This window comes from Phocoena phocoena, chromosome 20 (genome assembly GCF_963924675.1).
Source record: "Phocoena phocoena chromosome 20, mPhoPho1.1, whole genome shotgun sequence".
Taxonomy (NCBI): domain Eukaryota; kingdom Metazoa; phylum Chordata; class Mammalia; order Artiodactyla; family Phocoenidae; genus Phocoena; species Phocoena phocoena.
In genome coordinates, this window is record NC_089238.1 from 10074978 (window position 1) to 10087012 (window position 12035).

Genomic DNA, 12035 nt, shown 5'->3' on the forward strand with positions numbered 1-12035 from the left:
TTTTTTTTTTCCATGTATATTTTTTGTAGGTTTTTTTTTTTTTTTGTAAAATGTCCCAGTTCTTCCATAACTTATAAACATGATTTATACCGAAGGGTGGATGGGAAAGCGGGCAGGGTGGAGTGACTGGGGATGGGGAAGCGCCTCTTCTTGCTGCCCCCTGGGGGCTGGGCCTAGGGCCCTCTGGGGCACGGGGACACCCCAACACCTCCCTGAGGTTGTCTGGCCGCCTCTGCCCCTGGTGCTCAGAATCCCGGGCTCCCCTAGATTCCAGAATCCCTTCCTGGACCCCAGGCCCACCGGGCACGCCGCCCCTGGAACTCCGAATCCTGACGTGCCTGTGGTTCCAGGAGCCCCCCGCCAGCTGCGGGGGTGATGGGTCCCCTCCTTTCCGCTGCCCCCCTGACCCCCGAGGAGGAGGGAAGGGAGGGGGAGGGGGGCTCAGGTCTCCCCTCCATGGCAGGGGGAGGGGGAGGTGGGATCTGAAGGAGAAAGGGCGTGGAAGGCAGGGGCCAGGAGGGGCTCAGCCAATGGTGAGGCCAAAGCCGCACTGGAACTTGTTCTTTCGGTGATTCAGGAAGGCCCCGAGGGCCAGCGTCAGGGGCAGAGGTGGGAGCTTCTTCTCCAGCGTGGCGCCCACGATCCAGTTGCTGTCCACGGAACCTATGGGTGAACGACCGAGCTTAGAGCCTTGCGCTGGCTTCTCGCCCCATCCCCGCGAGCTGCCCTCCGGCCCACCTCAGATACCACCGGCCAGACCACGGACCGTGCTGGCCCCGCCACCCGAAACCTCTTCGTGCCCTCCAAGTACTTCAGCTCTGAGCTCAGTGACCCCTCCCCTCCGGGAAGCCCTCCGCCACCCCATGGGCCCCGTCATCCCAGTCCTGTCCACACCAGGTCGCTGCTCTCTGGGGATGGGTCTGTCCCTCCCACTGTGAGCCCCGGGGCTTGGGGGTGGAGGTGGGAGAAGGGGCCTGGTCACTGCTGTGTCCCCAGCACCCTCGGCACAAGGCCGGGCACAGAGCAGGTGCTGAGCGTCTGCTGAATGAAAGACTGAAATCTCTGACTCTACTCGATACTCTGTAATGGCCTATATGGGAAAAAAGTCTACAAGTGGAGATGTGTATACATATGGCTGATTGGCTTTGCTGTATACAGCAGAAACACAACATTGTAAATCAACTATACTCCAATAAAAGTTTTTTTAAAAAAAGTGAGAAAGACTGAAATCTCCTCCAGGGCCTGTACCCCAGGACCTGACAGGTGTGCAGGTACCTGGTGCGGTCCCCACAGGGTGGAGCCTGAGAACTCACTGAACGGGAGCAGAGAAGCTGAAGCGCTGCTACCCAAGCCTAGCCTCTGACCCCGGCTGCCTGCAGAGCGCGGGCTCGGGAGGTGGGCAGGGAAGGCGGGCTTCAGAAGCAAAAAAACCCCAAAAACCAACAACAATAAAAACCCCCAAACCCAATCCCTGGCCCTCCTGGCCGCCTTCGGAAACCCTGACCCAGGCCCACTGAAGCGGCCTTTCCAGGGCTCTCTCCACACACCCCAAACCTGAGAGCCACTGAGGCCCAAGAAGAAACTTAAGACTAGAGTCGGTCGGCCTCGGGGAAGGTTCCGGATCTGGCTGTGACTGGGCAGCCTCCCTAACTTGAGACTGTGGGGTCGGCCGGCTGTGCTGCAAGTTGCCTTCCACTCATGAGAAAAAGAAAAGCGAGGGCCGTGTACGCAGACTGGGAGAGGGCCACTCGGCGGGTGGTAGGTGCAAAGCTCAGGGCCCGGGCACCCATCCACCCTCTCAACTAGCGTTCCTGGGCAACCTGGGGGCCCGGCACACTGCCCTCTACCATCTCCCCTGGCCGGTATACCCACTCAGAGGTACCTCTTGCCTGTTTCCCACACAGGGAAATGGAGGCCTGTACCTTTGAAGAGGAGGTTGGCCTTGGGCAGATCCAGCTGGTACCCGAAGGAGACACTTGTGTCCTGCATCCTGGTGCTGGCCTCGAACTCCACACCCACCTGCAGCTGGAGGGGCCAGGGCGACACACACGGGTCAGCCTCCCAGGCTGAACTCTCAGGCATGCCAGCCCCGGGCACCCCACACCCAGCACGTGTGCCTGCGCGGCCAGTCCCTGGACCAGCTCACCTGGTCACTGGCTTTGTGGTAGTATGTTGCATGCATGCCCGCCTGACCCAATGTGACTGTCGCCAACCAGTTGTTCACTGTAAGAGAGCAGGGTGGGGGGCGGGGCAGGTTACCAAGGGGGCTCGGCATCTGGGAACCCAGGTTTTCCCCCATCTTCCTCAGAGCCAGGAGTCCAGGGCCCCAGGCTCCTCCTCCCTCAGAGCCAGGAGTCCAGGGTCCCCAGGCTCCTCCTCCCTCAGACCCAGGAGTCCAGGGTCCCCAGGCTCACATGTGTATTTCCCAGCTAGTGACATAACAGTGCCCTCCTCCCCAGGCCGCCGGTGGTAGACCAGCTCTCCGCCCAGGGCCAGACACGGCGTGATGCTCTGGAGGTAGTGGGCCACGAGGATTCCTGCAGGTGAGATGGGAAGGTGTTACTTCTGGGCTCGGTGGTTAGTTTCTGCCCAGCTGGAATCGTGCTCCCTCGGGCCTCCCACTCGGGCTCTTTTTTAAAATTAATTAATTAATTAACTGATTTATTTATTTTTGGCTTCATGGGGTCTTTGTTGCTGCACGCGGGCTTTCTCTGGTTGTAGCAAGCGGGGGCTACTCCTCGTTGCAGTGGGCTACTCCTCCTCTTCCATGCACGGGCTCTAGAGCGCAGGCTCAGTAGTTGTGGCGCACGGGCTTAGTTGCTCTGCGGCATGTGGGATCTTCCCGAACCAGGAATCGAACCCATGTCCCCTGCATTGGCAGGCGGATTCTTAACCACTGCGCCAGCGGGGAAGCCCCAACTCGGGCTCCTTGCTCAAGCAGTTCGCAGGGCTCTGAGGTCAGCCTCCCAGGCCCCCTGGGACCTCATCTACTCTGCATTGATTTGTCTCCATTTATAGAGGAAACCACAGAGGCTGAGGGGGTAAGTCACTTCCGCATGGTCACAAGATGCATCAGGGGCAGAATCCAGGCCTCCCCAAGCCCTGAGCCCAGGCTCTGAGACACTATACCGCCATGAGCAATAGGAAGGGTAGGGCTGGTAAGAGCACACCTCGCGGGGCCAGACAGCCTGGGTTCAAATCCCAGCCTTACCACTTGCTGGTAGAGTGACCGCGGGCCACTGGCCTCGCTTTGCTGTGAACGGGACACCCCATGAGGCTGTGAGAAGGAGTAGAGGGCTGGATGCAGGTGCGGTGCACAGGGAGTGCCTGGCACACAGCCAGCGCCTGGCAGTCAGGAGGACGAGCCCTGCTACCTCTGTCCCTCGGCAGGAGGGATGGCTCTGACTGAGGCCGCCTGAGTGTCTGTTAACCCATGACTCCACCACTGGGCTGAATTCCTTGGGCCCAAGGACTCATTCGTGCCTGTCTTTGAAAGCCCAGGAGAGGAGACGCCACAGATGTAATCTCTGTGGAGAGGAAAAACCAGGGAGGAAGAGAGAGTGATTGGGGGTTGCAGAGGGAGTGGTGACAGAGAAAAAGAAAACAAGAGACACCTCTGTAGAGACAGGAAAACAATCAGAAACAGATGGGGACTTCCCTGGTGGTCCAGTGCTTAAGAATCCGCCTTCCAATGCAGAGGATGCCAGTTCGATCCTTGGTCAGGGAACTAACATCCCACATGCTGCGGGGCAACTAAGCCCGTGCACTCTGGAGCCCGCGCGCCACAAGCCGCAACTAGAGAGAAGCCTGCGTGCCGCAACGAAAGGTCCCGTGCACCACCACGAAGACCCAAAGCAGCCAAATAAATATTTAAAAAAAAGAAAGAAAGAAAAGAAAAGAAATGGAGAGGGGTGGAGGAACTGAAGTTTCCCAACCTGACAAGACAGAGCAGGTGAGGACAGGCGACATAAGCTTAGAGTTGGACCCCCAGCCAGAATGAGGGAGACCAGAGCAGAAGGGAAGGTAGGGACAGGGAAAGCCCAGAGCCGGGGGTGGGAGTGGGACGAAGCCTCGGGGACAGGAGCACGAGGTGTGAACCGGAGACGGGAAGACGCTTCCCAGACAGAGATCAGAGGCATAGACCAGGGACCGGCTCTGGGAGCAGGGCAGGACGGGACGACAGGATCGGGCTGCTCATATCTTCAGGCACACCTGGGTGAGGGTTGCCACCAGGGGGGCTGAGCGAGGCTGAGGGCTGCTGTCCAGGACTCTGGAGGTGCCCTGGGGGAGGCTGTGGTCAGGGCGGGCTGGAGCTGGCTTCTCCCCATGAGTAGATGACACAGATCCACCTCCTGGCCCCTACCCCTTGAGGTGGCTGTTAAGCCATTACCAGCACACCTCTGGCCAGGAGCAGCCACTCCTTCAGTAGAAGGCGGACCTCAGGCCCACAGAGGAAAAAGTGACCATCCAGAGATCACACGGGGACTTAACTCAAGAGTCTCTGGCCACGATTGGAACTGAGGGCCTCGCGGGCCCTGAACTTCTCTCCCACGCCCCATCTCCGGGGCCTGCCTCGCCCTCTGCTCCCCAAGCCCCACCCCTCTCCCTGGTCTCTCGCCCCAGTCTCACACACTCCAAGCAGCTTCGCATGCAGCAGACAGAGGGATCTTGTTAAAGCACACACCTGGCTCTGCTCCCCCTTCCCCGCTCCAGAGCCCACTATGGCTCCCCAGTGCCAAGGAGACCCCAGCTCCTCAGGGCACAGGTGCAAGGCCCCACGTGGCTCGTCCCCAGCTTTGAAACAGGCTTCCTCCGAGAGCTTCACAACTCACTGCGCAGCGCTTATCTCCACACAGGCCTTTTTCTTGAACATCCCAGCCCTTCCTGCATCTCTCTCCTTAAGTTGCTCTGTTTTTTCCTCCCACTTGTGTCCACACCCAGCTCCCCCGGGAGCTCCCCAAGGCAGGGGCTTTGTGAAAGCCAGTGGCTCTCAACCAGGGGCCATTCTGCAATGTCTGGAGTGGCCATGAAGAACCTGTTGAGTTCAAAACCCCATGAGAAGGAAAGAAAGTGAGTCAGAGGTCTGTGAGCAAAGAAGAGGCCTTGGGCAAGGGGCAGAGCGCAGACCTGGGAAAGGAGCATGGTTTCCCGAAACCTGCAGGGCTGGGGCCACATCTGGATCCCTGCGGAAAGTCACCTCGGGCAGGAAGGGCAGGCACCCAGGGCAGATGCTGCGGCGGGGAGGCAAGCACCGAAGGGAAGGTGGTTCTTCGCCTCGGCCCAAAAGAACGGCTTCCCACCCTCCCCACACTGCGCTCCTTGGGGCTCTGTCCATGCAGAGCCCTTTTCTGGGAGCGGTGCCCTCCTCTTCCCCTGCCTCGGTCTAGACACTGCCCCTGTCACTGCAGGAGAGATGGGACCTCCGTTATAAGCTCTCACGGCAACCTGGACCTTCCCAGCGCAGGATTTCTCCCAACAGTAATGCAGTCACTGTGTGATTATTTGTTTAGAGGCAAATGTCTCCCCCACCGGCCTAAGAGCCCTGTGAGGACAGGGAAGGGCTGTGTGTGTGTGTGTGTGTGTGTGTGTGTGTGTGTGTGTGTCCGTCCTAGCAATACCCCGCCCAAGGTGGGCACGTGCTAGGTGCTCAGAATGAAGCAGAGACTCCAGACAAGGGGCCGAGGCCACGGGAGGGGACCACGTAAGACCAGTGGCTCCTCAGTTAGGCCTAGGCCATGATTCAAACTCCAGCTCCTCTGCTTCCTAGCTGTGATCCTGGGGGACTGATTTCACCCTGGGCCTTGCTCTCCTCATCTGTGAGAACCCTGACCCGCCTGCCCATGTGGGGCGGCATGGAGATCCAACCCAGAGCGAACCCTGACTAGGCACGTCCGGCCCCGCACTTGGGGCTGACAGCTTCTCCCACTGACTCCTTCAGCAAGGTGAGCTCCCTGCAATTGTGCCCATGAGATGGATGAGGAAACTGAGGCTCAGAGGGGGTGGAGCGCCCAGCTGTCAGGGGTCAGTTACTCATGTGCTCAGCACTGACCTGGGACCAGAAGTTTTGATCAGTCCCTGAAGGGAGGAAGGGACACCTGTAGGAACTAAGAGACGAGAGTGTCACTGGCTTGGGCTCCAGGGAGGAGGGACCTAGAGGCCAGTGTTGAGGAACACGAAAGGCCGATGCTGGTGAGTGTCTGAGGGGGCAGGGGGCCCTGTGCCCTAGAGAGGAGCATGGACTCTGGAGGCAGCCTTGCTGTGTCTCCTTGGGAAGTTACTTGCCCTCTCTGGGCCTCAATCAGACAGGGATGACAGCAGCGCTACCCCACAAGGCTGTTGAGAGGATTCCACGAACCGTTTGCTCACTGCTCCATCCCTAGTGCCTCGAGGGACTGAATGAAGGACCGGGTACACACAGTATGCTTAGGACCTGATGAAAGGCAGGAGGTGAAAAACTGGACCTGCTGTGACCACCGCTCACTCCTTTGCTCAGTATTTTCTGAGCGCCTACTCTGTTCCCAGCAGGGTTCCAGGTGCTGGGCATACAGGTATCCTGGCTTCCCACCTTCACGTACCCTTGCTCAGCACTCACTGCCCAAGAGCCTGCTCTTCCTGACAGAGCCAACAGCAGACACAAGAATCCAGAATCACCACCTCCACCCTTTTAGTTGTTCAAGACAAAAAAGGCTGACCTCTCATCTCTGACCTCCCTCTTATCTCCCACACCCAACCTAGCAGCAAATCCCATCGCTCCACCTTCAAAGTACATCCAGATCCCGGACTACTTCTCACCCCCTCTGCTGCCACCAGGCTGGAACCCCTTGTAGTCTGTTCTCCACATGTCAACACAAGTGGTCCTGTTAGAAGCTAAGTCAGATCCTATCCCTCTCCAGTGGCCCCAGACTCAATCTGAGTAAAGGCCAAAGCTCTACAAAGCCTTAAGTGACTTGGCCCTGTTAGCCTCTGACTTCTTCTACCACTTGCTCTCCTTCCTCATTCATTATAGCCCCAATCCTCCTTGATGTTCCAGTGAAGGGTCCTACCTCAGGGCCTTTGCACTTGCTGTTCCTTCCGGCTGAAAAGCTCTTTTCCCATATATTTGCTTGGCACCTTCCCTCACATCCTTCAGTCTTCATTTTCAGTTATCACCTATGTAACGAGGCCTTCTCTCAAGATGCTGCCCACCCCTCCCGAGGCCGTAATTTTTCCACACAGCTCCATCACCCATCTGCTTTACTTATGTCACTAGAATGGAAGCTCCCAGAGGACAGACCTAATTTTCCTTTGTTCATCACTGTATCCTCTGGACGTGGAAGACATAGAGTACGTGATTCATAAACTCACTCAACGAATATAGAGAAATCAAAAGCAGACACTCAGAGACAAAAATAAAAAAGGGGGAAGCAAACTGAAGAGATCAGAAGTCCAGACATTAGTCAGCTGGTGCCTGCCCCCAGCCAACCTAAACAGCAATGTTCCTCCTCCAACTCCATCTCAGACTTACTTGCCTCCCCTCAGTTGCACATGGGCTCTGCCTGCCCCTGAGCAACCCCAGAGCCCCACGAGTAGTAACAAGAACAGCTCATTTCCTTGGGGCCCATCACATGCCTGACCCCATTCGAAGCTCTCCACACATGACCCACTCAACAACCCTGTGAGGCAACCCAATTTTACAAATGAGGAAACTGAAGCCCACGAGGGTGATGGAAGCTCCCACAATCGCAGTTAAGCCAGTGGCAGAGCTGGGACTTGAACCTGCTTTCTCCCCCACAATGCTACAGGCTTGATGTTCTGTGCTCTGAAGTCACACCTGCCCGTGACTGTTTCTTGGATGGTAGAAGAGGGCCAGCGAAAGAAATGGATTTGCTGGCAAAGCTGGGACTGGGGTTTGACACACACCCCCCGCACCCCCGCCAAGCCCCGTGCCTCTTACCTGAACCCACCAGGACGTCTGGGTTCCCCAGGGTGACAGCCGCCGTGAAGTCGGAACCCCGGTACTCCCCGTCCACCTGCCAGTTCACAAACTTTGACTGCTGGGTCTGTGGAGGGGAGGGGCAAGTGTGAGGGTGAAAGCGAGGAGGACCCCATGGGGCCCTCCCAGGTACAAAAAGCCTTTTAGTCCCCATACTCAACCCCCTTTTCTTGTTTGTAGAGAAAAGGCTTCAGTCTCCTAGACCTTCCCCTAGGGCAAATCCAAACCTTTTCTAATCAGGGAAGGGAGGGAAAGCAGAAACAAAGGAAAAGCAACCAGATAATAGTCAAACAATAGTGCCACGATAAGGCGGAATCCTAGCTCTTTCTCAAGGATATAAAAGGCCCCCCACCCAGGTGGAGGATGGTAACTTCAGGCCGAGCAAAAGATTCCTGGCATTCCACCCTGTTACCTCACCACCAACCAACCAGAACAAAGTCACACGTCCTGCGGCCCTCCCCCCACCCCCGAATTTGTCTTTAAAAACTCTTCCGTGTAAACCATGGGGGAGTTTGGGTCTTCAGAGCACAAGCCACCTGTATCCCTTGCTTGGTCCTTACGACAAACCTTTCTCTTCACCAAACTCTGATGCTTTGGTCTGTTTGGCCTCACTGTGCGTTGGGTTCTTGGATTCAACGCCAAGGGCGGCCTGGTGCTCAGGGTGGCTGGGGGAGCTGCCGACTCGACCCCCACTCACCTGGATGGCCATCTTGGACCTGAGGCCGGGGCCCAGCTGGTGAATGATCTGAGCATTGAGGCTGCCACTATTGTCCATGTCACCCACCAGCACGGGGAAGGCCTGTGGGGCAGAGGGCAGGGTTAGAGATTAGAGGTCTAGCATCATAGAAGTATATACGTGATGGGCCTCGGTGAGAAGCCTAGGATTAGAAAGCCTCAGAATGAGGTTCTCTCCTCCAGGAAGCCCTCCAAGACCACCCTGGCTGAGTTAGGCTCCCCTCTGGGCTCACACAACCTTTGGGTTCCCCCATTTCAGTCCTACTCTCCCTGGACTGTTACTCTCTGGGGACAGGCTGTTCCCTTTCTCCAGTAGGCTGTGAGCCCCACGGCTGTTTCAGTCACTGCTATGTCCCCAGCACCACCCAGCACAGGGCTGGGCACAGAATGGGGGTTACAATGAAGGTTTGTTGAATAAATGAATTTATTGCATGGAAATCATTAATATAATCAAAGACCTAATTTAGTCCCGCAACTCTGTGTCCTGCCCAAGCCTCCTTCCGGGTCTCCAGTTTTGCCTTCACTCCCCTAACCTAGCCTTGGCAGACAGCTTGAGAAATGCTATCTATCTCCAAAGCATTCATCTGATCACGTCTTTCCCTCACTTAAATCTTTCTGTGGCTCTCATGCGCCCCCTAGCGAAAGTTCAAATGCCTAGCTTGGCCTTCAAAGCCCTGCAAGATCTACAGCTCAGCCCTGCCCACTCTGGGTCATCACTGTCTGGTGACCTTGGTGTCCCCAGACTCAACCAGCACAGGGCTGGGCAGAGACGTGGGCGTCAGGATGAAGGGATGACCCAGGTTCCGATGCACCTTGGAGAGACAGTCTCCACCTCCCAACACTCTCAGCAGTCCTGGCCTCCTACTGACAAGGCCTTCTTCGCCTGACTGGCTACATTGTTAGAAGATACAGTCAATGAATGGCAAAAGGAACCTCACCTCTGTTGGACTCAGCTGCTTTGTCCCCACGTACGTGACCCCGAAGTGGTAGTTAGACTCCCCGATTGTGCTGAGGGCTACTGTGTGGTTCACCTGAGAGAAGAGGGAGGGCTGTGGTGACGAGTCTGTGGGCCACCCCTTAAGGAACCCAGCCGAGCCCACTCCCAGGACAGCTCCTCTCCTGCCTGGGATGGGAGATACTTGCCAATCTGGCTTCCCCATCAAGGCATCTCTAGGCTGGACAGGGGATGAAGACTGGGAGGTGTGGCCTGACTGGATTAGAGACTCAGAGGAGGGATGTGCTGGGGCTGGGGCTGGGGCTACACACCTGGTACTTCATTCCTGCCTGGATGCTGGCTGAGGGGGGATGGTGTATCTCTGGATTCTGGGTCCCTAAACCCTACCACTGGCCGCCATTGTGTGATCAGCCCGGCACTGAGTCTCTGAGTCTTTCCAAGTACCAAGGAGCCCAGACCTTTAGGGAGGAGTAAAAGGGTTGTACGTGCAGATGCAGGGGGATGGCCGGGATGACCTGGAGGATAATGGGACCAGGAAGGCTCACCTGGAAATGATTACTCAACCCTTTGTTGACTGTGAGCTTGACACCTTCCATCTGAATAGGAAACAGCTCTAAAGGAGAGAGAAGTGCTGTCACCCTCCAACACACACACACACACACACACACACACACACACACACACACATTTCTCATCCCTTCCTTCCGTACCGTCCCCGCTTTCCCTTCTCCAGGGATCCCAACCAGTAAATAGCCTAGTGGATGGGCCCAGGACCAAGGCCTTTGCCTGCATCCAAATTCCAGGGCCACCACCTACTACCTGTGTGACCTTAGGCAAGTTACCTTATCTATGTCAACCTTATCATCTGTAAGTTGAAGATGCTCACCACGTAGAAATATTGCAAGGATTTAATGAGTTAACACATACTGAATGCCAGGACAGTGCTCAGTAAGCTGCTGCCACCACTTTTGCTATCACAATTACTCCAAGCCAGGATCCAGAAGCTTTGGATCCCACCTCCACTGGCCCTTTGCTGACACTGTGACCTTGGGCCACAGTTTCCCTCCCATTCACAAGAGGCTGGCTTGGCTGATTCCTGGGGCTCCTGAGGTCCCTAAGGCTTTCTCTACTGCTCCGGCATTCTATCCTGAGGTTCCACCATTTGATCCCATCGTTCTAAGCCCCAAGCTCAATGTGCCACCATTCGATCCCAACGTCAACTCCTAACGCTCTGTTAAATGATTCCAACGGTCCGTGCCAATTCCCAAGGTCCTCAGTGTGCTCCTCCTTCCCCCGATATCCGGGCCATCACAAGCCCGCCGGGCCCCTAGCCCCTCACCCTTGCACTTCCGGTGGCACTCCTCGAACGTGCCCGGGTTGGGCAGGCAGCCGCAGGCCCTATCATCCCCGGTCCCTCCAGCGCTGGCGGCCGCAGTCCCCGGCGTCCGTTCGGAACCTCGACCTGCGCCAGCTCCAGCACCCAGGCCGCCCCCGATCGGCGGCAGCGTGAAGCCCGGAGGAGAGGGCGGAGGCGGTGGCAGTCCCACGAGGGGAGGCGCAGGCGGCGGCGGCGGCCCTGCGGGCGGCGAGCTAGCAGCCAACACGTTCCCCATGGTCGCCTGCAAAGGGAAAGGTCAGAGGGCAGAGGTCAAGGCCCGCAGGCTCCAGGCCCAGCGCCGGCGAACACCCCTCTGCTCGGAGCCCCGTTTTCACGCGCGGCAGCGCCTCCCCCCGGTGTGCTCCGCTCCCACCCCGTGCGCCACGCGCAACCGAACCCGCTGCCGCCGCCGCCGCCACCGCCACCACCGTCGCCCCGCCCCGCCTAGCCCATTGGTTTACCGGGCCTTGGTGTCCGCCCACCAGCTTCAGTGTATGGCCTTACTATTGGAGTCATGGATGAAAGTCCCACCCACCTCTTTGGAACGTCCTTTTCTGTTGGTTCCCGCTCGCAGACAGGTCAAAGCACACCTCCCCCCCTTCCCATTGGCTTGGAGAGCCCACACCGATTGGCTCTAGATGCCGCGGGTTCCGGTGCTCGCTCGCCATTGGTCTGTGCTGCACACTTTGCAACGCCCATTGGCGTATCGCCTCAGCCCCATTCCAGAAGGCGCCCCTCTTTCGACTCCGCCCCTCAGCGAAGTTGCCATGATAATTGGTCGGCCTTTGCCCTTGAAGCATCCTGATTGGCTCCAGCATGTACAGGGGTCGGACTCTGGAGACGTAATCAACGTTTTGTGTTCATTGGCTAATGTGCCAGGGTCAAGGGACACGGATGAAGGTGGGTTGCGCGGCAGAGGCTGCTAGGCAGCAAGGTCAGGTCTCGCGTCCCACCAGCCACCGCGGCAGAGGGGCGGCCCCCCCCCCCCCCCGCCC

The 12035-nt window shown here is 57.5% G+C and overlaps 1 protein-coding gene across 1 annotated transcript; it reads right to left on the reverse strand.

The window, feature by feature from the left end:
- TOMM40 (translocase of outer mitochondrial membrane 40) lies at positions 1-11417 on the reverse strand. Its single transcript, XM_065898666.1, has 10 exons — positions 11376-11417; positions 11002-11281; positions 10208-10275; positions 9646-9738; positions 8670-8771; positions 7934-8039; positions 2415-2537; positions 2147-2223; positions 1923-2025; positions 1-663 (listed from the first exon to the last, which is right to left on the reverse strand). The coding sequence occupies exons 2-10, from the start codon at positions 11273-11275 to the stop codon at positions 524-526; spliced, it is 1086 nt and encodes a 361-aa protein (XP_065754738.1). The 5' UTR covers positions 11276-11281; positions 11376-11417; the 3' UTR covers positions 1-523.
- Between the last annotated feature and the right edge of the window lie 618 nt (positions 11418-12035).

What these genes read in the sequence shown, in the direction of transcription:
- TOMM40 (XM_065898666.1), bottom strand. Translation starts at nt 11,275, where the DNA reads ATGGGGAACGTGTTGGCTGCTAGCTCGCCGCCCGCAGGGCCGCCGCCG. An exon ending in GGTTGAGTAATCATTTCCAG is followed by an intron (nt 9,739 to 10,207) that starts GTGAGCCTTCCT and finishes CTCTTCTCTCAG; the next exon opens with GTGAACCACACAGTAGCCCT. An exon ending in ACTAGCTGGGAAATACACAT is followed by an intron (nt 2,224 to 2,414) that starts GTGAGCCTGGGG and finishes GCTCTCTTACAG; the next exon opens with TGAACAACTGGTTGGCGACA.